General features: G+C 52.5%; 1 protein-coding gene across 2 annotated transcripts in view; it reads right to left on the bottom strand.

Moving 5' to 3' along the window:
- Positions 1 to 25,021, bottom strand: part of ARHGEF6 (Rac/Cdc42 guanine nucleotide exchange factor (GEF) 6) — a 40,300-nt gene that overhangs the window by 8,220 nt on the left and 7,059 nt on the right. Inside the window, exons 3-15 of one of the 2 annotated variants that reach the window (XM_009881699.1) lie at positions 22,191 to 22,275; positions 17,121 to 17,248; positions 16,510 to 16,711; positions 13,844 to 13,914; positions 12,348 to 12,442; positions 10,681 to 10,776; positions 9,684 to 9,806; positions 8,244 to 8,382; positions 6,480 to 6,539; positions 4,149 to 4,295; positions 2,838 to 2,924; positions 1,252 to 1,330; positions 342 to 475 (exon numbers count right to left, since the gene is read on the bottom strand). In XM_009881699.1, coding sequence (XP_009880001.1) covers positions 342 to 475; positions 1,252 to 1,330; positions 2,838 to 2,924; positions 4,149 to 4,295; positions 6,480 to 6,539; positions 8,244 to 8,382; positions 9,684 to 9,806; positions 10,681 to 10,776; positions 12,348 to 12,442; positions 13,844 to 13,914; positions 16,510 to 16,711; positions 17,121 to 17,248; positions 22,191 to 22,275 — 1,446 coding nt within the window. The remainder of the gene's footprint in view (positions 1 to 341; positions 476 to 1,251; positions 1,331 to 2,837; positions 2,925 to 4,148; positions 4,296 to 6,479; positions 6,540 to 8,243; positions 8,383 to 9,683; positions 9,807 to 10,680; positions 10,777 to 12,347; positions 12,443 to 13,843; positions 13,915 to 16,509; positions 16,712 to 17,120; positions 17,249 to 22,190; positions 22,276 to 25,021) is intronic. The other variant, XM_009881700.1, reaches the window with a different exon arrangement.

The following is a 25,021-nucleotide window of genomic DNA, read 5'->3' as shown; positions in this document are numbered from 1 at the left end:
CTCTCCCAGCCTGTCCTCCCAGCAGAGGGGCTCCAGCCCTCCCAGCATCTCCGGGGCCTCCTCTGGCCCCGCTCCAACAGCTCCGTGTCTCTCCTGTGTTGGGGGCTCCAGAGCTGGAGACAGTGCTGCAGGTGGGGTCGCCCCAGAGCGGGGCAGAGGGGCAGTAGGGCAGGACACATGTCAAACGGTACGAGCACGACAAGGTTACAGGCAAAACTGCAGGATGCGTCTTAGAGCTGTGCACATTACCTCGATATCAAGGTGCACTGCCAAAAAAAGAGAGCGCGGCCAGGGCGGAGGAACCCTGGGCAGCAGAGAGGTCAGGGAGGGGAGACGCTTACTGAGTGAGCGCTCCAGGACTGCGTTTTGGGTACGGTGTTGCACGTCCCTTTGGTCAGCCTTTGCAAGTGGTCGAGCCATTCGTGCAAGTCCTGGCTGGTGTTGCAGGAGACAGTGATCCGCTCCGTCATGTTCCCTGCGGCAGAGGGTTAAATAACCGTCTTTAGCAAGCGGCAGAGAGCCGGGAGGAAACACAGGGCGAGCACAACTGGGCACGTGGCTCCTCAATTTGAAAAGTCCAGTGGCTGCAAAAAGGCCAGGGCAAAGATGTGACTCCACGCGAGTGCCCATCCTGCCCCAGTGCCAGCCAGCGTGGGAGCAGCACGGAAAAGCGAAGGGAAGTGTCGAGACGAATGTGCCAGGAATTACTTACTGCTACAAATAAGCAAATGCAACATTTCCATGATTAACAGGACCCGGACACCAAATGCCACTGGCACAAACAGCGGCACTGCAGCCAAGTCACTGAGCATGAGAACTGTGTATAGCTACAAGGAATGAGATAAATTGAAGGGGAAAATTGGGAGGAATATTCGGAAAGCTATCTGATGACCGGAGCCGTTAATCTGTCGATAAACGAGGTGCGCACAGCTCCACCGAATGGACCCTGAACGCAGACGGGGCACGCACAGCACAGAGCACTGCTCCTGGGGCCACAACCAGCCCTGGCAGGAGATTTGTCCCTTGTGAAACACTATGGTCTCCGAAAGCAGCCCAGCGCCAGAGATAGAGCTCAAGGGCACTGGGAGGAGGTTGCCTCAACCCGGAGGGAGATGCTCAGCAACTCCAACCACGCGTGGTAAAAGAGCAAAGAGCAGCGTGGCGCAGCAGGTGGAGGGAGGAGGGGAACCAGCACCTCCAGTGGCAGCTGCTTCCTGGACTGGGATGTCCCCAGGCAGGGGCCACACTGACCTGCAATTTCAAACACGTGCTCGTTCCCTTCAGCATCTTCCAGCTTTGTCAGTGTCATTCCCGTCAGAGGCAGCTTTCCCTAGGAAAATTGAGGAGGAGTCAGTGTCTGCATCTGCTCCCCAGCAGGCGTTGTTCTGCTTGTTTCTGCCGATTCCTTTCTCTTTGGGAATTGTCATTAAACGCTAATTTGTGAAGGCTTCAGACTGCAGGAAGAGTCTTCGGTAATGTATGGATCTAGATTTCCCTGCACAAGTAGGTCAAACCCCCGAGAAGAGGCTCCCGTGACGACTGAGTCATCCCCAGCTCATCTGCCGCCCTTTCCCTTCACTAGGTGCAAACCCTTTTTACAACCAAGTCAGGAGGATGAACTTCCCCGGGTTTTTCTGACGGCCTTCCCTGGCCCTCTGTTTTGCATGCTCAACTGCCTGCTCACCTTAGTCCTGCTGGTGGGTAAAAATCTGCAGAACCCAGCCAAATCCTCCCCAGATCTTTCAGACCCTCATCCCAGACTCCCAGCCTGGTGGGGGTGGGAAGGGCCCTCTGGAGCTCCCCCAGTCCACCCCCCGCCAGAGCAGGGGCACCTCCAGCAGTGGCACAGGACGGCGTCCAGGCGGGTTTGGGATGGCTCCAGAGGGGGAGACTCCCCCACCTCTCTGGGCAGCCTCTGCCACTGCTCTGCCGCCCTCACAGCAGAGAAGGCCCTCCTCAGGTCCAGATGGAACTGCCGATGGTCACATTTGTGCCCGTTCCCTCTTGTCCTGTCACGGGGCACCACTGGAAACAGACTGTTCCCATCCCCCGGCACCCTCCCTTGAAGGATTTATCAGCATTGATGAGATCCCCCTCAGTCTTCTCTTCTCCAGACTGAACAGCCCCACGTCCCTCAGCCTTTCCTCATGAGAAAGACGCTCCAGTCCCCTCATCATCTCCGTAGCCCTTTGCTGGACCCTCTCCAGCAGTTCCCTGTCCTTTTTGACCCGGGGAGTCCAGAACTGGACACAATCAGCACATCACCCTTGTGTCCTTCATCGCCCTTGTGCCCCTCCTCACAAATGACACATCAAGAGGACAGCATCCTTTCCCTGGAGGGTATTGATGCTTTCAGGCAACTGGAGAAAAGCCAAGCTGCCAACAGCCTGATTGCAGCCATTCAAATGGTAAACCACAAGAAATGCAGTGTTTTGGGGTGCCTCATGGAGTGGAAATCTAGAATAGTGAAGTATTTAGCAGAGATGGCCCAACCCTGAGAGCCAGCTGGCTGGTCGCGTGGGGCAAAACCCTGCAGCTGGGTCTGGACACCTTATACACACACACAACGTTCTTGAGAAGAACATGTAGGACAATGTGCTTCGAGGGTTGGGGTTTTTCTCCTCATTTCACTGCATTCACAACTGTTTAACCAGTCGACAGGACAAAGGCACCACATGTCCCTGCACGCAAGGTAAAACCAAGCCCTGGTTCCCTGCCTGGGTCATTTGCATCACAACAGAGAGGTTCAAGGAAACAGAGGATCTGAATTTGATAAGAGCTATCTGATTTCCTTTTTCACACCTAACGCCTTGCAACTTCAAATTAAGCATGCCTACCTGATAGATGAACCCACTCATCCGTGGGCTTGCAGACAGCATCAGCAAAACGTTTGAAAACAACAAGAAATACCGCTCCTCTTTCTCCTGCAGGGGGGGAATAAGAATTTAGGTTAGTCCACTTTGCAACGCATCACGAGCGCTTTCCTCCAGCAAAGTGAACCTGTTTCAGCTGGAGTTGCAGCCTTCCAGAGACCACCCCCAAACCAATTATTTTGGCATTTTTTCTTTACAGCAGCTCATTTCTGTACTAGCTTTTCCGGCGTACGTTTTGTCTGCATCCTGCTCATCCTGAAGATATAACCGACGTCCTCTTCCAATCACTTCAGAGTGCCTCAGAAGACTAAGACCTTATGTTCCCCAGCAGTTCACATCCCAAACAAGTCTTGGGGACTACAGTCTACGGGGCTTTTGTATAGGTCTCCCATGGGGAAGTTTGCTACAGCAAGCAAGCAAGCAATGCGGTGGTAACAGGCACCTTCCCACACAGCAAACACCAAACATGGCTTTAACACCACTGGTGTAGGTCTGTGGCAAGCACTGGTGCGATGCTTTAGGACCAGTAGCAGAGGAATCCCTCCAGTTCTTTCCAAAGCGCAGTCAGCTCTGGAGTGGGACATCACAGCAGCCGCTGCGCTGTGCAGAGGACGTGGCAGAATGGTTATGCTAATGCACACTTTCAAGTCACTCTCATTTCTCAGAGTAAGTCACAGGGGGAAAAAAGGGAAATTAGTATGCTATATGACACTGAGATACTTCTTTTACTTGAAAAGTGTGTCACCAAAGGCCTGAAGCTAACCCCTCGGGGTGCCCGACTCCAGAGATGTGCCCAGTCCCACTGCACAGCTCTTCCCCAGGTAAAATTATTTATCAGCATTATGTCATAGAATGGTTTAGGTTTAGGTTGGAAGGGCCCTTAAAGCCCAGCCAGTGCTACCCCCCTGCCCTGGGCAGGGCCACCTCCCCCCAGCCCAGGTTGCTCCAAGCCCCGTCCAACCTGGCCTTGAACACCTCCAGGGATGGGGCAGCCACAGCTTCTCGGGGCAACCTGCCCCAGGGGATCACCACCCGCACAGGCAACAATTTCTTCCCGATATCTCACCTAAATCTCCCCTCTTCCAGTTTGAAGCCGTTCCCCCTCGTCCTATCCCTACATGCCCTTGGAAAAAGTCCCTCCTCAGCTCTCCTGTAGGCCCCGTCTGTCAGCACTTTGCTGGCCTGCAGTGAGAGCAGCTGCCACCTTGCATCACCGACCCCGTGAGCAATGGGGTATCCGAACACATCTTTAGCCAGAAGGACCACCGCACTCACCTCGCTTCCCCCACACTGTACCATAACCTGGGACATGTAGATGATGTTTCCCATCGTTTTTATGTCCTCTCCTTCCCAGCGCTGGATGGATTCGGAAAGGATCTGCAGTTCGAGTTGTTTCCTCTTCCTCAGCTCTTGGCATTGCGACTGGGAATCAGAGCGGGGCGCTTCGTTAGCCGAAGGGCAGGCGCAAACCCAAACCACCCCAACGAAGACGCTTTCACCAGCGGTGCTCCCGCAGCCACGTGGGCTCAGGGCTGGTCACATCAAGGGACCGGGAAAGCCTGCCTTGCCTCTATTACCCAAAGTTTGTTAAAAAAATCATACCCTAGCGATTTATGAAGTAATGAATACATTAAAACGTCAAAGAAATTGCGAACTGCGCTGAGCAAACTTTTCTTTCCAAACCAGTCCTACCTCTGAGAGTACAGGGTCACATTTTCCAAACCAAGACAGCCGCGGTTAAATGTCTCTAATTTTGCTGCTGCTTAGAGAGATTTTGCCCATTTTGGCTGAAGAGCAAAGAGATAGATATACTCGCAGCAAAGCAAAGCTCCCATGAATCAGACGGGTGGATATTTTCTAACCAAAATTTGCAAACCCAAACGCAGGACGTGGCGCAATATTTCAGCGGTGCAGTTAGAGCAGCACAAAAAGCAGCTTTTGAAGGTGCTGTAATTGAAAAGACTGCACAGACGCTCAGCAGCCAGGGACTGGTAGAGCCTCCCAGAGCGGCCAGTCCTTCAGCAGCCTTCACCAAACGGAGGACAACGCCGACCGAACAAAGTCAACCCTGCAAATCCACGCAAAACTTGCTTTAACTGACCCCTCTGCCAGCAGGGAAAAATTGCTGCAAAGCCAAAACCCGGGCTCTTTTCATCACCTGCTTGTTTTTTTCCAAACTCCTGTTTCTGACAGAGATCTTCCTCCTTTCCAACTAAGTTTCATGCAAACTCTTATGACTATCCAGATCTTCAAAGAGAGAGGCTGCCTCTGGTCTAGTCTGAAAACACACAAATTTGAACCAAACCGCGGGGGCTTCCTCTGGTTTTGCAACCATTGTGTGCTTTGATGGCCCCCTGAGTGTCCGAATCCAGTGTTCCCGGGATGCAAATCCATATAAAATCCCCAGCACTCTGCCCCAGTCTGTAAATCACGACAGCTCCGCGGTCCCTCCCTGGTCCTACCATGGAGCCACGTGTCTGTCACGAGGGGCATCTCAGGCCGTCTAACCCCAAATCCACACTGAACCTCTTCAGTCGTATCATAATTACATTAAATTACTCAGCACCCAAGTACATATTTCAAGTAAAACCGTCCATCGCTTACGAGCATTCCTAAAAATTAACGACATCTTGCAATTTAACTGAATTATTCCCCTATTACCTACTAGAATAAATGGAAAGGGAGCTGAGTTTCTAAGTAAATGTAACATGATCGCCCTTTCCTGTTTTCTATGAACTTTCTCCTCCCCATCTTTTATCTGCACTGCTAAGCACCAAAAACTCGCATCGGCTGCGCTAAGGAAGGAAGTTGGACCACATCTGGAGTGGTTATAGTGAAAGGTATTCAGTGGCTACAAAGCGAGAGAGACTATAGCTTTTTTAATAACCTAAAAAAGCTCTGCCGGGTACAACCTTTCTGCAGGCGGATGGCTTTTCCCCCTCTTTTTCATCTCGGTGCAGCAGGACTCTGAGGGGTGTAGGTAACACAGTTCGCAGAAATAGGTGTGTTATCTCTGATTCATCCCTTGGCTGCCGCTTGCCCCCTTCCCCGCCGATGGCCACGGCACCCGGCGCCGCAAATTATCTGCAATACGGTCAGAGCCTCCCGGTGCCCGTGCAGCAAACCTCAACCAAACCAAGAGTCGCTCAATGGGCTCAGAAGGGGACCTTCTGAAAGCCGTTGAGTCAGACACCCATGTTAACCTTTCACGGCTCATCTCAACGAGCAAGCGGCCGTCTACTTTCAGGTGGCAAATCATGAGGGCATGGAGGCAAAAGGAGATGAAAGGGACCCCACCCCCGCCACCACCAGCACCACCCACACGTGGCTTTCTGCAGCGGAGGAGAAACTCGGAGATCCTCCGTCTCTGCTGCTGGGACCACAGAGCCAGCATGCAATTGCTGAAACGGGCAGCCGGAGGGGCAGCTCTAGGCTTGAAGCTTGAAATTAAGATTCTTTATAACCCATCTTTTCCATTCCAAAACACCTTTTTTCTTTTCTTTTTTTTTTTTTTTATCTAATGAGGAGACAAATGTCAGGCTTGACTCACTCTTCGTGAAATGCAGCCCTGAAATGGAGTGCTCTATTTTAAGAATCGCCACCTACCACAAGGGACTTGAAGGATGTGACGGCTTTCAAAACGTCTTCGTGATCTGCATGCGCCTCCTAGTGAAGGGAGAGAAAAAAAATCCCTCAGCCACCAGCAGCACCAATTTAATGAGTGTAAAGTGACCGGAGCAAGAGCAGGTATGATTTTACTTTGAACAAACTTGGCTTGCGAAGAAAAATCAATCAAAACAGGCAGAGGAACAGGGTGGATTTCTGCTTTCACCTTCAGGAAGGAAACTTCTGTTGGCATGCAAGGTATTCCAGCCATTGCCCTGTCGAGGGTGCCATCTCCATGAACATCGATGGGCGCTTCAACTCCAGGTTTTAGGGAGGGCATGTCTGAGCAGAGAGCTCTTGGGCCAGGGAGCTCTGATGATGCCCCTTATCTCTGACTGCATGCCAGTACTCTCCCGGCACCTTCTCCTGAGCATCTAAGGCCCTACATCATAAGATCTTCACCATCCAGACCTCATTCCAAGCAAATCCTAAGGTGTCTAGGTTGTGACGGAGCTGTCCCCGTGTCTGCCACAGGCTGCAAGGGATCGCTCACATCCGAATCTGGGATGAGGGCTGCCCTGGACAGACCTGCCCCGTCTCCAGCTGCGCAGCAGCGCAGGGAATGCTGTGGTACACATCCACACTGCACGGATCTATATTGCCTACATCCCAACTCTTCCCACGGCACCGCAGCTTAAACCGCAACCCTACCGATTACTACCAAAACGCCCACACTCAGCTAAGAGAAACAGGTGACCTGTGTTTCCCCCGAATCCACCGCCGACCCCCACACAGCGTCCTGCAGAGCACGGGGTCTCTGGATGGGCACGGTGGCCGCAGCCAAGCTCAGCTCAGCCCAGCTCAGCCAGGCAAGCGTGGGACAGGTCAGGTCTGCGGTGTGCCCACAGTGCCGGCTCTCATCCCCTCTCCCACGCAGAAAAAAAAACCCCAGCGCAACCACAGAAGTTTTAATCCTCTGGCTGGGATGTGGATTTGAACGATCACGGCTAAGCGTGTTGAGTAATTAACTGGTAATTAATACTGGAAGAGGGGGGAAAAGCAAACCTGGTTAAAAATAGACTGTTACTTCTGTTTTCTTCACCTCCTTGTACCACCCCTGAGGTTTGCATCCCCGCAGCCGGCATGCACCAGCAGGCAAGTAACAGAGCTCCAGCGGCAGAGATCTTTAGAGTCCCCCGGGGAGGGGGAGAAATGTCCTAAAGCAGATCTGCCACCCGTCGAGGAGGTCTCTGTCCCCCTTCGCTGCTCTCCCTGCTCCCAGGCACCCGCTCCTCCGCCCCCGTGCCTGCGCCGGCCGCCAGATCGATGCCTGCCTGTGCGGCTCTGCCTCCACCCGGGGGCACAAGCCTCGGGGCGAGGAGTGGGGATGCGCAGGAGCGAGCAGCCGAGGATAGGCATCTCATAAAACAATAATAAAAACACTGATTTATTACCCACCGCGCAAATAAATAACAGCTGTAGCCCGAACCTGAACTCTGCTTTTACTTGTGCTGGAAACGGCCCACTTTTGAGGAAGGGCTGGGGTGAAGAGCAGGCGGTGCCCTCCCACAACATCCCCCAGAGTCCACCGCTTTCCCACTTCGAAAAGGTAGATAACGTCCTACGGAGGTGGGACACCTCCTTGGAGGGGCAGATGAGTACTCTTAGTGATGTACTGCTCCAATACCAACGGGCAGCGGTACCCCTTTGCAGCTCGGGGGGGCAGCTCCGGCAGCATCACGGGGCATCCCGCATCCCACCTACCTCCATGTGCCGCTCCAGCTCCTGCAGCAGCGTCACGTATTTATCCAGCCGCAGGAAGGGTTTGCTGAGGCTCGTGGTCAAGATGAGGATGCCCGGGTTGGCCGCACCCTGGCTCTCCATGAACTTCTCCAGCTCATCGCTATAAATAGAGACGACAACAACAAGAAGAAGAAGGAGGGCTCGCCACCGCTGAGGGCTGTGTTTTGCTGCCTCCCACGCTCTCCTGATGGCCAGGGCTCTGCTCCGAGCTGTGCCTTTTTAAAGGCAGCCTGGCCTCCCCTCCGATCACCACCCCGCCACCGCGAAGCCGGCAGGGCGGGCAGGGAGCTGCCAGCCTCCAGCAGAGCAAGACCCCGCTCCTTTGGGAAGCAGCGGAGGATGCTGCATGGTGGTGGGTGATGGTGTGCGCAGCCTCTGGGGTACATCAGTGCCAGCAGCCGGTCCCTCGGCAAAGGGCCCGGCACCTGGTGGACACTGGGGGCTGCAGAGGCTGGTGGTGTGCTGCAGGACGCCCCAGCAACACACTGGGACCCCACTGGGAGCCGTGACACCGTTGCGAGCTCGTACATCGCTCTGGAAAACACAGCTTGTGCCTGTCAGCACGTTTGCCAAAGCTGATTCTTTGACTGATTTAAGAAAAGGGGTCAGACAGAGGAACCACATGAATGAGTCATTTGCAGCAGCCAGGCTTTTCACTAGGCTGAACTGAATCTGGATTTCAGCAGGTAGGTAAAGATATTGCGAGTTCCCATTACAGAATGGGAAGACTTAAGCAGCATGGCCGGGGTCCTGGCTTTCCCATCACCGCGGGGAGGACAGCTAAACTGCATTAGGGATGACACAGTTAGAGCCTTTTGGCTTGGCAAGCTCTTTAGCACGACATTATACAAATTCAAGTGTCTACTCAAGTGGGACGTGCTGAAGGAAGATGTTATTACTGCCATCTACCAATGACCCTGCAAATCAACCGTTTGGTTGAAGAGCAGCTCAATTATTAAATCGGGTAATTCCGGGTGACTTGATGAGCACCCTTCTTTTGCAACGATGTGCCCCCACACCGTAGTGCCGCAGGGGAACATTCTCCCATCTGCCGGCGTGTGAGCGCTTCAGCAGTGCGTCTGAAACAGCATCTGGATCCTTTAGAAGGTACAATCCTAGGAGAAGCTATTGCGAGGGCTAAATTTGCCTCTGTTTTACCCAAGGTAAGAGAGTCCTGTGAGAGAGGACCTGTGGGACTGTTCTGAAGACAAGCAGCATGAGCTGTCTCCGTAGCTGAGAGCCCAAAGCCCAAAGCAGTTTTCCCAGCAGTAGCATCCCATGTTATCCCCCTTGCCCTATTGTCAAAATACAAGTCAAAAGCCATGCCAGGCCAAGTATTAATAATAAAAGTAACTTTTTAAAGGAGGGATTTCAGTCTGACCCTCCTCCACCACCACTCACCTGTGTTGGGTGAGGACGTTGACTGCGGACGGGTGGTTAGCACAGTACGTCAGGTACAGGGAGCGGAACTGGGGCATCAGGTTCATGAAACAGCCGCCCACGCGCTGCTGGTTCTCGGGGAGCCTACGGACACCAACACACCAGCCACGACGTTAAACCTCTTGATCTGCACCCCGCGGCTACGGCATCTCAGGTATCTGCCCAGGAACCACCCCAGGGTTCACCCACGGGGACACTCCCGGGTCACCACATAACTGCGGCACTGAGCAAAATACCCACGGCCTGCCACCTGGGGAGGAGGAGGAAGGAGGTCCTCGGATGGAACAGGGTTTCTGTGGGGCAGACAGTGAGTATCACAGCCCGTTACCAGCCTGGGACAAGGTGTGACACCGCATGGCCTGTCCCACCAGCAGAGCCGCAGCTGGGATGCTGTAGCCCACTGTGGCTGGTGAGGATGTGGAAAGCACTGGGTGCAACGGAGGGGTGGTCCCACTGTCTGGGCTGTCCGTGAATACAAGAGAAGAGATGGAGAGAAAAAGGGAAGCCACGGCCTGAATATATTTCCAATATTCAGTCTTTTCCCCACCTCTTTTCAGCCCTTCCAAAGGAGAGGCTAAGGCTGCCCGTGTCTGCCAGCCTTCCCTAGGGAAACCATCACCTCTAATAATTTGCTCTTTGCTCCCTGGCAATCCCCATCTTCACGCCTGCCAGATCTCCCACCCTACGTGTGTCTGCATCTTTGGTCTAGTGACACCTTCGTGTCAGGTCTAGTGGCACTTTCATTCAGCAGATGCCTTAACAGTAGAAATGTCAGAGTTTCTTCTACCTTCCCTCCTGCCAAAGCACTACCTGCTGCCTTTCTTCAATCCTGTTATTTTCTTCTATATTTAACAAGTCTAAGACAGCAGCCAGGAGGAACATTAATGAACGTGTCTTTCTATTATTTTTAGCTGCAGTTTAACAGCTTAACACCCTCAGTGCTGTGGCACGAGCTTACTTGGCAACTTCTTCCAAGGCTTGGTTCAGCGTTTGCTGAAACGCAGAGATTTCTTCCACGTTTCCCAGCAAGGAGGCGATGTCCACGGCGCTGAGCCTAGAAGAGTCAAATCACCGATTACCACCAAAGAGACATTGCTCTGAGGAGTACCCCCATGGCACCTGTAAGCAGTCCTTCCAAAAAAGGCCCATGAATTTTTCTTTCCCCAGATAATACACCACCGGACATGGGAAAACACAAAATCCATGATCTGCGAGCTACAGCCCACAGCCTCCCGGAGAAGATGTCTGCTGTCAAGGATTATCTTAATTGGATTTTAATCACTTAATCACACTAATCTTCTCAGATGTTTAGCTGTCTAATAGACACAGACAGATGGGATTTCAGCCAGGGGTGGGGAGGGAGGTGTGTGCACGGACACAGAGACAGCCTTGTCTTCAGGGATTCATGCTGTGGGGTTCCCGACGGGAGGAGGGTCCTACAGAGCAGCCCCTCGGGTAGGAATTGCCTTTATTTTCTTGAGCGAGGTTGGATTTCTCCTAGCCAAAGCTAACGTGTCTGCTTCTGTCATCCTCAGAGTCACTCTCGTACCACCCTCCTTTAAGCTATTGGCCGCCTACAAGGCCGAGAGCACAAGAAATCTTCACAGCTCAATATATCCCACGTGAAGATTTGGGGAAAGAAGGAGAGATTTAAGTACAAAGGCCTTAAGACGCCACTCTCCCACATCTCTCCGGACTGGACAACGTCTAAACATCTGCCCTCCGCCCGTGATGCCCCAGGGCTGCCCGGTCCTCCTGCAGCGTGCTCAGCCGGAGGGAACCTGACCCCAAACGCAGCTGCATGGAGGGGGTCGCCGAGCCGGCATCCTTCGGAAGAGACGGCTGTAAAGCCGAAGCAATAAGCAGGAGGTGCAGCTAACTGCACCGGGTCTTTTACGCAGGGTGGAACTATCGATAGGAATCTGCTGAGAGGCACCAGCGTGCCGCCAGGGTGAGGACAGGACGGCGTGTGCTGCCTCTGCACCACCCGCCCGCACGGGTGGGAAACACAGCAGTTTATTCCCACAGGTAAGCCCTGACAAAGCTCCCCCCGCGTCGCCCTGGCGGTTCTTGGGCCGTGAGGGACGGCAGCGCGCTCTTCCCAAGCACAGAGGTACTTTAACCCGGTGGCCGCGCAGATGGGGAGAGAGGGGGAGTCACATCTTGCTCAGCAGCAGCGTGGATTCAGCGAGATTCAGCGATGACAGAGAAGACGCGTCGCCGCGTGCGAAGCGAAGAGATGATGAGGAGGTGCCACTTGGAGCCGAGAAGTCACAACAAGGCAAAGGACAAGGGAAGAAGCCATGCAAGGCATGCCGCCGGGAAACATGCACGCCGGGGAGAGCCACACACGAGCTCGCGGATGGGTTGTAAGAGCGAGTCAGCCCTCCGCCAGGTGGAAATGCCCATCTCAGACACAGCCCGGCGCCTGCACGACCTCTGAGGAACGGGAAAGAGCAGAAACCTGTACAACGTGTGGTTTGGGGTTTTTTTCTGGTTCACAGAGAAGCTGCGAGGCTTTACAAGAAGAGCAGCACCAGTCCCTAAACATTCAAAAGCAGGAAAGTAATGAATTATGGTCGATTTTACAGGGTTCTCTCCACCTCAGATGCCCTTATATCTTACTTATCATAAGACTGGAGGGGTCTTAAGTAAGTTCCCAGAAGTGACTGGAGTTCCTTCGCATAATCTCGTTCTGTTTCCAGAATATTTTGCAACACCTAGGGTGAGAGACAGAGCACTGAGTAGATCTTAGTACTAGTGACCAGTCTAAAGGAACACAACATCAGCTTCCAAGTGTGGAAAAGCATGGAAGTGTATTTTTTTAAGTCCATAAATCACATTTGTTAATGCAGAACCCAGAACGCTCAGGAAAAAGCCCTTGGGGGGCCAATTTCAGGATTTTACTTTGCAAACCCGGGGAGGCCTGGGAAGCAGGGGTTAAGGGCTGCTCCTTCTTCTCTGGCAAAGCATGAAGACAAGGTCAGTTCGGACCCAAGTTTAGTGTTCGACCCCCCCCGAGAGGCTCATGCCTAACCCTGCACGTGTAACTGGCTGCCACGGTACGCAGAGGGTTTGTGCATGCATCCTGGGAGCGCCGTCTGCACGAAGGCGGGCAATAATTTCAGCGCAACAGTGGCCGGACCGAGGACGGCTCCTGCAGCAGCTCAAGCCAGGGCACAGCCGACTTGCCCGCTTCAAGGACGTGCCGAGTTGGGTTTGGTCCCGCTAATCCATCTCAGCAGCCAATTTTGTCTCCAGCAAACCCACTGCCTGCACGTTCCCGGCTAGCGCTCAAGTTTCTCGACGTCGAAGCGCTTTGGAGACAGCGGAGGTGGTTCCCAGCTCTCTGGACATATTGTTTCTGCTTTGCTTTGCTTGAAATATATTTAGACATGCTGATGAGCACGTTTCACCCCCGGCAACGAGAGCCGGGGCCGTTCACATGCAGGCATTTTAATTCTCTTACACGGCAGGGCTCGCTCTAGCCTGGACACAGCAGGGAGGTGCCTGCCCTGCTTTGCCAGACATCACCGCTCCAGCGGCAAGACGGTAGAGGAGGTGATGCTTCTCCACCCCTTCCGCAGCCGCAGTTCGTGGCCTAGCAGGCTGAACCTGCCCCAAAACCAAGCCAACGAGCCAGGCGGTGAGCTGCGGCCGCTGCCCCTTCTCCGAGGGCAGAGGCACAGGGCAGGCAGCTCGGGGTCAGCCAAACTCCCCAAGGGGATCACGGATGAGAGCCCTTAATGTGGCTCGCTTCACGCCGTGACGTTATATCCCCATCTGTATCAACGGGAGATAGTTCGCGGTCGAGGGCAAGGACCAGACCAGAGACACCCTGCTGTGTTCCCCAACACTGACCCAAAAAGCTGCCACCTCTCCTATGTTATCTCAGCCGTCTGCTCTCAGTCTTTCCTTCTGACATCTTGCAGCAAGTTCCATTTGTGGTTTATTGTCTCGACAGCCCCAAATCAAGGAAATGGCAACAGCCGCATTTAAATACAGAGTCACATCCCCCAATTGTTACAAATTGCTTCAATGATTTCTAAGGGAAGGAGCCAGTTCAGAAGATTAATAATATGCTACTTATTAAAATGTACGATCAGCACTTTAAAACTTACCACAGGGTAATAATTCTTTGTCAGCTGAGTGCTTTCAAGTCCTTTTAATGCCTTGGGAGAGAGCGGTTTATCTGTACAAAAAAAAATAAAAATAAAACATCAATAAATTACAGTGCACATCTTTCATTATTCCAGCAGGAAACGTCACTACCGCATCACGTCCCGCAAACGCCACTTCATCCCCGTGAAGACGAAAACTTCCACCGCGGGGTTTGTTTGCCCACTTCAGGAAAACCGGGAGCGAACGGGAGGCGTGCGTGCCGGGGAAGGCAGCCCAGCCAGGCACGGCGGAGGCACGGCACAGCCTCTGCCAACCAGCGCACAGGTTCGGTCTGAAGTCCCTGGCAGCAGCCCCAGTGTCTGGCACCGCCCGGAGCTGCAGTGTGGCTTCACCCACCCCGCAAAATTTGGGTTTTAAAACCTGGTGTCTACCGGAGATGCTGGATATGGCGTTTGTTCCAGCTGATTCACATGGCACTTGAAGCCAACACCATTCAATATGCCGAACCCCGATCCCCGCGGTCATTTGTGATGCAAAATCCTTCTCTGAACGAAGGTAGATTTGAATAAAAAGCTCACGCAAACCTGGAAGTCACTTCTCATCACCGTCTGCATTTGCTAAATCCCTGCAGATGCCTCCAGCGCGACACACGACAAGTCCCTGCACCATTTCTCCTTCCCTAGAGAAGTCCCTTCCCTGCCACACGGCTCCGCCGGCACGGCAGCGGCACCGTTCCCGCTCTGGACCGGCACAGGTCGGCAGCACCGCCGGGGCCACGCTCCACACCGCGTACCGCAACGCCTCCATACCGCACCGAGCAGCCACTCTCTCCTCTCTCCTCGCAGTCGCTCACAGAAGGCAATTAATTTCACCCCGACAGCAGGGGAGAAGCTGGAGATTGATAAATTTAGCCCCTGGAAACTGCAGCTTGATGTATTGTCTAATTATTGCCCTCATAGTGTTTCCCGTCACTTCCAGCGGGGAGCTCTGCGCCTCATTCAAAGACTCGGAGGAGCTTTGCTCCACACAGCTAGTCATTTCCCCCCAAAGGGCACGCTGAGGACACAGCGGAGGTACAGACGCCGCTGGGAAAGAAGTAACTCCGTTTAGAGAGACGAGTCCCACACTTTGGGGGCAAGGAAAGCAGCTCGTGAGGGCTCCCCACAGCCTACAGCCCCCCAGGCAGCGGTCCTGGGGCAGGAGAGGGTTAGCTGATGGTCCCTCCATCCATCATTTGCAATATAACCACACGTCCTGAGCAAGCGGAGATCAGGGGAATGAACCCTCCTCCCCTGCGGAATGGGTGCTGGAGGGAAAAGCTCTGCAGATAAGAAATATCTGATGGGCTCCGACGTCAGGATCAATGGGAGACCTGTCTTTCGCTTCAATGTGGTGTCGTTATTTCATGCAGCTCCCATCTGATTCTCCCCACAGGACTGAAGTTTGCTCTCCTTCCTTTTTTTGTTTTTTTTTAAAGCATTTCTCTTCCCCACTCACTGACTTAATTAGTGATTCCTGGGTTGTGCCAGACAAGCCTTCAACCTCCGCTGCAACGTCCTGCTCCAGCTCAGACATCATTTCCCAGGGGGAAACAGTGGGAGATGAGATATCCTAACAATGATTTTTTCATTTAGAATTAAACAAAAACTGGCCTAATTCTGAGCACTCCCTCATTAACTTTATTCTTGGCTTTTTTTTTGCTCGCCAGTGTGGCAGCAAGGATGTCAAACAGGGGGTGCACACTTTGCAGACCGCTGCTGGTGCCTCAGTGTTTGAGGCCAGGGCCGATCCTGAGCCATAAAACCAGGAGCGAGCACACAACAGGTCTCTGTCTAAGGGTAAGCCCTCAAGGCACATTAGGGAATTAAAGTCGGCTTTTGTAAAAAAACAAGTTTACTGTCACGCAATGGCCTCGGGAGCACAACGGGGCGAGCTGCTTGAATGGGTATGTAACGCTACGGGGCAGCGAGCCAGGGGCATGCTTCACATCATCACCACTCCACATCTGGTTAAAATCACATCGCACAAAATGTTAAGGACGCTCAAGACAAAGCTCAATAAAGGCAGATGTCATCACATGGATCGTCCCCTCCCTCTTCCTTTCTCAACACCGCAGCAGAAGATGCATCTTGGGGAAATAGCATCATCACTTGTGAAATCAGCCATCACCATGGACACGACCAGGGCACCGTCCCTGTATGGTGGTCATACAGGTTTTGTTGGTGTCCTCACCGCAACCGTGAGCATCCATCCCACCGCTGCCACAAACGGCAGGATCGACCTCAAACACGTTGCCTGACCCAGGTTTTTAACAAAAAAGCTAATTTCTGTGCTCAGACGCTGGAATGAGCTGGCACATCCCCAGGACAAAGGGGACCCAACGCAGCCATCTCCGGCCTCGTCCTCCGGCGACATCCCCGCTGCCGGGGCTCAGAGGAGCAACAGAAAAGCACGATGCGCTGGGGAAGAGGGTGAAGCAGCTCTCAAACAACTCATGCGAAAGACCGGGCTTTACCCTTCTGGCCTCGTTCATCTTTCCATTAGCCCTCCTGCTATAAGGACACAAACGGTCCTAAATAAATAGCGGCAATTTCCCCAAGGCACGAGCACTCACACTGCATTATACCGCTGCCATTCAATCAGCCCTTGAAAGCAATTTGCTTACCGGTGGATTTGATTTCTCTGACGTAGTTGCTTGGGAACCAGCCGGTTTTTCCATTCAAGGTCCCTTCCCACCAGCCCCCTTCTTCAACCCGGGTGACATAAATAATGTCTCCTTTGTTAACGGAGAGTTCATCCTCATTGGTCTGCTTAAAATTGAACCTGGCCTTTACCACCAGCTGATGACTGCCATTCTCGGTCATCTCCTAAGGAAAGAAACATGGAAAAACATCAGTAAATAGTCCAAAGAAGCAGAAGCCACTAGGACAAGCTATTGTTCTTCTTTGTTGTGACAGCTGTTTTTTCAGTATTGCTCTTTATAACAGCAATAATGTCTTGCTTTTGTGTAAGCGCTTCTGCCAGAGGACCACAAGGCCCCTCCCGAGCATTAATTTAGTTTCACAGTGCAACGGAGGACAGATAAGAATCGCTCTTTCTCATTTCACAGCGAAGGTTTGGAGAAGCCATGAGACTCTCTCCAGCCGGGGCAGCAAAGCCGTGACGGAGATCAGGGGAGAACAAGCTCCTCTGTCCTGCTTGACCCAGAGGTACCACGCACACCCCTCTTCCCCCGCAGCCACCAAACCCTCGATGAGATGTTAAATTAAAGGATACCACAGGCTTGGACTGCCTCCTTAACACCCTCGCTGACTGTGAAGCTGTGCCGTTGGAGTCAGCGTGGGGACCTCCAGCCGCAGAGCTAAGAGACGATAGATGTGAACATGGCCCTTTCGACGGCTGATCTGGTGAAGGAAAAAAAAAACAACAACCCAACATCTGAGTTTTACCCAACTCTCCACCAACCCTCGGCATCACAGCAAAGCGTAAAGCCTGTAAAGAAAGCCAAAAGAGGGCACAACAGTTGAAAGAGCGTCTATCAGAGCAAGACGGCAAATGCGCTGCATCTCCAGCGTGGGTACTCCTACTCAAGAGTGAGGATGGTTTTGCTGGGCTGGGTCAACCCTTCCACGGTGGAAGAAGTTGAATTGCATCCCAAGCCACCCCTAAGTTACACCTGCTCTGCAGCCACACATCCCATCACAGCCGTTTTTTGAAATCCCCCTTAAAACCGGAGAAAAACAGAATAGTACTCAGCCCACCGCTGCTCAACTGGGAGCGTTTCTGGGATCCGAGGGAGCGCTGTTGAAGGTGTTTCAAAGTTTAGCTCACAAGTGAGGGCTCTCGGGTCACCTCTGCAGCTGCAGCGTGGGCTTCGCCGGCAAGCGGGGAAGAATGCTGAACAGCTGGTCAACACAATCGCTTCTCTATGTAGATAAGTCCTTCTGGGTTCATTATACAGCTGCAAGAGGCTAGGCATAATTTTGATGACTGTCCGTGGACCGCTGCCATTAGCCACGTGAGAGAGGGATTCGGAGCGCGCTGAGGAAGGACAGGAGTGTCACCCCCAGGAGATGAACAGCCCACGGAAAGGTTCAGATCATCCCAGCAGCTCTTGGAGTTGCCTCCTTCACACGCTCAAAGCTCCTCGCTTTGCAAACGAGTCTCCGGACTTGTTCCTGCCGCCGCCTGACTGACGCTGGACATAACGCTGCTGCTCTGACACACGCCAGTTTTTCACAATTAGTGATTTGTTTCTATATTAATACCAAAAAAACTTCCCAGAGGGTAAAAAGTTTCCTGGTCACAACTGCCCTGTGCTGAGATTGCGCCAGTGGTGTCGTCACTCAGAGCAGTCCCAGCTCCTGCAGGACCTGGCAGCGCTCAGCCCCAGAATCCCGCCTGGATGCTGCGGAGCGCTAAAAACACGGGATTGAAGCCACCCAGTAATTCCCAGTACTTCTCTACTACCTCATACCACACTGCAGGCAACACTCCGATCACCTCCTTCCTATGTGCCAATGAAGCGGCAGCAGATACTATCGTGTCAGTAAACTGTGAAGAACTTTTAAGAATTGCCTTGTAGCTTCTTTTTTAGTTTTTAAGAATGTTTCTATATTCCAGAGCTGTTGTTTTCCACCTGCGGTATGGACCGAGCACGCCAATGGACCTCGAGAGCAGGACAGCGAAGGGCGGTCTGCAGGCACCACTGTGCCGGCTGTGCGAGTCCCCTGGGTAACGTTTGGAGCTCTTCTTGGAAAACGCTGCGAGAGGAGAGGGTGACCAAGCTACCAAGCACGCACAGCAATCAGGAAGCACGACCTCTAAGGCTGCCGTTCCCCCGTTCTCCTCCAGTCTGAACGCCAACATGGAAAAATCATTCCGAAGGGGAAGTTTGGTGGGAGTTACAGGAACCCAGCTGGGCTTTTATTCTCCCCAGAGGATTTTTGCTTTAATAGGAAAAGACCTCATCCTTAGATTGGACCTGGAGCAACACAAACTGAGCTCTTAGAGAACAGACTTTGTCTTTCTCCAGCGCCTTGCACAATGGGGACCAGGTCCGTGACTACGACTTGCAGGCGCCGCTGCCTTACAACCCCCCAACCATACCGTATCGTACCATACCCAGGCCCTGGTCCTCCCGGCCCACGCTCCAGCGATGGACAACATTCCCATTAAATCTCATGTGCTGCCAGCGAGTCAGTTTTCTTTCCCTCTCCCTCCTCGTTACACAACTGCCTGATGACCGCACGATGAATTCCCGGCTCCCCGGGCTGCAGCAACAGCAAAACCCCTCTGCATGGAAAACCCACTTTGCAAACACAGTGTGGGGTGGTTTGTTGGGTTTTGGTTGTTTTGTTTTTTTTTTTCCCCCCTGAAGCATCCTGATATTTGAGCAGGAGCGGTCTCGGCTGCTCCCGGCGACTCACAAGGCCAAGGAGGGGTGGCTGCCTGCCAGCGCGAGATGTTCTTCCCCTGATTCCTTCTAAAAAGGGAGGGCGTAAACCGCCAGTCCAGACTTCTCCGCTTATTCAAGCCATCAGCAACAGTCCCACGGAAATGACTCGGTTACTGTAGATTTTATGCTTCTCCCTGCCCCTCCCAACCTTCCAAAGCTTTTATAAATATCGGCAGCAACCTAGAAACAAATGTAAAACTGACTTTGACAGTTTGGCAGGGAAGCGTATCATTTATATTGCATCATGACAGCGTCCTATTTTATGCCTGGTCCAGCACGGAACACTGCTGCCATATGTTGCTTAAACTATGGTTAAAATAACTGTGTTTTCTGCTCACATTCCTACACTATTTTTGGCAGACGAGCCTCGTCTGATCCAGCACAGCTGGTTTTCCTCCCCTGCCCTCTCTTTGAGATAAAAGCATGGAGCTCTGTATTGCTGCTAGTTGACGGACAGCTGCTGAACTCTGAGCTTATCCGCTACCCAACGACGCCTCCAGTTATCTGCATAACAAGATCCGCAAAGACACGAGGATTTGGGCTTCAAATGGATGCTCAGAAGCATATTCTCACGGTGTTTCCTTAGCCGTCACTTGCTTCCCCCTGACTCCGACAAGGGTGTCGGGATGCGCAGGCACGCCAGAGCCCCGGCCGTAGCAGGAACCGCTGCAGCCGGTCTCAGACTTCTCCTGATGCTCCGTTCAAGCCCTCGGCCTCTGGCGAGACGGACAAACCGGACCATCTGCAGTGGCGGTTTGGAGGACACAGGCTCTTGCTTCCCAGGAACGTGGCCAAGCCACCAAAAAGCAAACGTCTCAGACATGTATTTATTTTACCCTGTACTTTTCCCAAGGGTGCTCTCTGCCCGAGCAGCTAATTATATCGCAGGCATTGCGCTTTTTAACATTTAAACAGAGAAAGCATATGTTCAAACAGATGTTTCGCCGTGAAACCAGGAGGATCCCAACTTCCCTATAGCCCCATCGGTAACGTGTGATAGAAAATACTCCCCAGCAAAGCCCCCTCCCCGGCGTCACCCAGTGACTGCGCGGACTGAGCCGGGACACGGGCGGCTGCAAGAACAGAGTTGGGGCTGTAGAGAAGGGGACAACGCCACCGCGGCCTCGCCACCCCGTCGGCAGGCACCCCATCACACCCCTCCGCTCCAGCAACGGGCAAAGCACAGAGGCAGGAAAGTTTCCCACTCCTTTTGCTTGCAGAATAACAAAGCTAAACGTCAATCCTAACGACAGCAAAGGCTGTTCCGGGTAACCTGCATTTTACATCCCCCGTCGTATCGAACCGCGGCAGCGTTCTACACGGGGTGACCGGGTCCTGTCCTTTAATGGGGGGGTAAGAGGCTGTGAGGAGATGTGCTGAGCATCAATTACCGTCACTGCCTTCCAGGGAGCGAACTGGCGGCAGAGCCGAGCGCTGGCTGTGGAAAGGCAGTCTAAGAACCTGGATTTCTTCAGAGCAGCATTATACACACCTACACATACGTGTATGTGTACACAATATAATATAATAATATACTATTATTATTAAAACACATTATATAAATTATTATACATTATATATTATTACATGTGCTGCTGCTTATATAATATATACATGCTAATTTATACAATAGTTTATATAATGTATAAAAATAGTATTTTTTTTTTAATATATATATAATGTTATAAAATCTTGCAGCAGGACACAACAGAAAAGGAGAAAAAGGGAGGAGAGGGTCCAAGCCCAAGTCCCAGCAATGGGGTTGTTTCGTGGGACACCCGAGCCGCTTCTGTACCAGCTAAAGAGAACCCAAAAGCAAAAACTCAGCTGAACGAGAAGTGAAACAACTGAGAAAACCACCGCAAACCAGACCTAGGCAAAACGCGTTAAGTCAACAGAAAAACCTCCCCATGAAAGGAAAATCGCAGGTTTGGGGTTTGAATTTTTCTCCTTTTAATCGCCTAAAATGTAACCTGCGACGGGGAAATCAAACTCTCCTGCTGGCGCCGGGCTTCGGTGGGTGTGCAGGACTCCCCGTGCAAATCCGCACACGTGACGGAGTCCATAAAGGCTTTCCACCCTGCAAACCCCCTCCAGCCCCGGGCAGACCCGCTCCTCACCCCCTCAGCAGAGAGACCCTGGTCCTCTCGTGCCCCCCCCCAGAGCATCACGCTGTCACCGTCCTCCCCGCCAAACTTCTCCTTTCGCAGCCTATGTGACCAAGTATCAGTTTGGAGCAGCCCGTAAGGAGCAGCTACATATTTGGGATGGAAACAAGAGGAGCTGATTTGCTTTGCTTCCGCAGCCCGCTCCCGCGCCCAAGGGAGGCGGGACAAGCCATCAGCTCGATTCCCAAATCCCGGAGCCCACTCCACAGACCCAGGGAGAGGAGAGAGAGAAGAGAGAGAGAGAAACATCAATACAATTGACTGAGCATCTGGCAACGATGTTTGTTTTGACATTCGGTACAGATATTATGCAGATGGATCTGTTTTTCTCTTCGGCTTTAAAACGCGCTATTTAAAACCTGATATTTGCATTTTGGGAGGTGCACGCTCATTTACATCCAGGCTCTTTTACGATGACCTACTTCAAGCTCCCTTAATACTGTCAAAACTGAGCAGAGGTCCCTTAGTGTAAAAGCTATAATCGAGCTCCGCAAAGCGCACGCAGAGACTCTGGAACGCCACATCTAAACCCGGAGCCGGCGGAAGCATGAAATGGCGATTCCACTGTCCAACATCAGATATCGCTGCCGGCAGCGCAATTTGCCAAACCTCCTGAAATCATCATAAACTAGGAATTACAAAAAAAAAAAAAACCCCACACCATACCAACCCCACCTCAGCGTACATACAACACAGAAAAAAAACCCTTTTTCTCCTTACCTTCGGTAGCTTTATTTACAGCTGTTAATGTACTCAGGACCTTGGAGAACTGTTCTCCGGTGTACAAATCATGTGGATCAAACACCTGCGAAGAGAGGAACTTGGTCAGTCAAGCCCAAGACATCTCGCTCCGGCCATCTGAGCGGCCCACGGAGAGGGTGACAGCCAGGATTAAGTAAACCCGCCTGTCTCTGCAGGGGAAGGGTGTTTATTCGGGGCTGACGAGTCCCGTTTCCTTTACGGCGAGGGAATTCCTGGGGCGCCGCAGGGGGGGCGGGAAGGGCAGGGGCAGCCGGCAGCGTTTGGAGCGTAACGCCGGGGGACGGGGAAGGAAGAACTCGGCGCTGCCCGCAGAGAAGGGGCTCCTCGGAAAATCACCACGGAGGTTATCGCTTGCCTTGAGGGAAGGAAAGATTTTGCTGCTATTTTTGTGATCGGAAGCTGAAGAGATTGAGGCTGTACATCTATATGTATATATACACACACACACACATTTTCCACAGCAGAAGAAACAAACACACAGAATTTTCTGCTGTTGCAATATGGCAAAGACATTTACATTTTTTACAGGAAGCCAAACCCAGTTATTTTATGTGCAAAAAATTCCACCCTAAAGACTTCTGTGTCCTTAAGCCTCAATGGCAAAACAGATAAAAATCATCAGCAAGAGCTTATTTTCTATGACTGCTAACCCGGACCTCGCACACCCAGCCCTTCAGAAATCACCCCCAGCACAACAGGGGGCAATTTGAGTTCCCAAAACACTGCAGTCCCCTCTAACAGGTGAGAAACGCCCTCGACTTCATGCAGACTGTACAAATCCTGCCATTATAATACAAAAAAAAAACATTATTGATAATGAGACAAAAAAAATCCCATTATTGGTACCCCAAGGCGCCATCCGCTAATCCTCATGTACACGTTGTCGCAAACCCAATGAACAGGGAAGGTGATTTTAAAGCTCTCCTGGCAGACGCCACCTACTTCCAAACACTTCCAAAGGACTAAAGAGTCTATCCCGCTAAATAAGTACACCAGCATTAATTACCTTTAGGGTAGCACTGCCCTTTAAAATGGCCCTTTCTCGCCTTCCACACGCAGCTCCGTGAGTACGCTCGGCATAACGCAAATAGGAAGGGGACCGGCCTCTTCCGCAGCCCTGGATGCTCGCGGCATCTCTTCCTCCCCACACATCAGAGCAGCAGCAAAGTCCAACATGGGCAGTAGTACAAAGGCTGCTCTTTGTTGAGAGCCTATTTAAAAATTGACTCAGCCACTCAATACCGGGAGAAAGGCTTCGCCCTAAAGAAATTTAATCCACGCTGAGAGGGGGAACAGCCTGCCGTCGTTACAAGTATTGAAATCAGCAGCGCCACTCTGCACATTTTGGGGACATCCCCACCTACCTCGGGCTGCACGCGAGCTCATCTATCACCCGCGCTCGCTTGGGTTTGCTCCTTCGGACCACACGGTCCCCACCCCCTCTGCCAACCGGTGCGTGAACCAGTTTTCCTGCCTTGCAACTGCAGCCGGTGCTATCTGAGCGTCGCCTCCAGCCTGACGCGGTGACGCTGGCACCTCCGTGGAAAGGGAGACGGTAACGGAGAGCCCGGGGGTGCGCTGACCCTGTTGGCAGCCGCTGGAGGATGCGACGTTACCGTAACGCGCCTTCACCCTCCTGCCGAGCAGAAGGGGAAAGCAAAGAGCGAGGCTGGGATGTCTGCGTGCATCTCTCTGGCGTGGCATTTTCTCAGTCATACCCTTTTTCTTCCACTTCAGTAAGTCCAGAAAAACAAGTCCTGCCTTGAATGAACGGCATCTTTTTTTTTTTTTTTTTAAAGGACCAAAGCAGTAAAATACATCCCGGACCCTTCAACACACAGAATAATGCTGTAAGCTCAGAGTCATCAGACTGACAAAGTCCAGAGGAACTGGTGGCAGGAGAGATATGCAAAAAAATCCTAGCACAAAAGCAAGCAATACCTTTTAGGACTTTTCCTCATGGAGAAATTGCCTGGAATTGTTATTGTGGAAGAACGGCTATGTGGAAAACTCTCTTGGATCAGCTACTGTAATGTAAATATACCCCGCAGCTTGTTCCAGAATAAATCCTTCATACAGAAAAGCCCTCATTTATGAGCTAACAATTACTTTTTCCAGTGCAATCCATCCATAATTCCATTCTTAACTAAAAGACAAGCTGCAACGCCAGAAGACAAATGGGGGGGGGCAGGGAAGGCTTTTTCACTCTTAGCTCATGGAAGACGCAAGTAAAACCCTGCTTAAATCTACAGCCGTCATCTGAGGATCTCCATTAAAACACTCTTCCTACTTTCAGAGCCACAGACCGCGTCTCCCCTTAGGGAAGCGCTCCGGCTGCTCCGGCGGGCATCGCACCAGGAGAGAGAGAAAAAACCTGCACTGCCGCACCGCCATCCTCCTCCAAAGGCAGCGAGAAGGTGAGGAGCAGCCGGTGCCGGCAGGGCAGCACCCAGCTTTTCGGGAAGGACCAAGAATCAAACCCAGACACATCTAAGCAAGCCACCACCACCCAAAATCCCAGTACCGGGATAGAGGTGCAGAAAAGTTAAGGGAAGCCGGGCTGCGCGTCGAGCCCGAGCTGCTTTATCCGCACAAACCCAGTTAACACATACAGCCCGGCAAAGCCCAAGCTGGGTGCAAAGCCCAGAGCCCTTCATCCCAACCCGAGGATGAGGGATGGAGCCAGGCGGTCCCCACGCCCGCTCCCGGGGCGGATGGCGGTGCCGGCGTGCCGGGCGCTCCCCGGGGCAGCAGACACCGGCGAGACGGGGCCAGGCAGGCGGCTGGGG

Source organism: Charadrius vociferus, unplaced genomic scaffold (assembly GCF_000708025.1).
Source record: "Charadrius vociferus isolate BGI_N301 unplaced genomic scaffold, ASM70802v2 scaffold472, whole genome shotgun sequence".
NCBI classification, from domain to species: domain Eukaryota; kingdom Metazoa; phylum Chordata; class Aves; order Charadriiformes; family Charadriidae; genus Charadrius; species Charadrius vociferus.
This window is presented reverse-complemented; position numbering and strand designations above follow the sequence as displayed.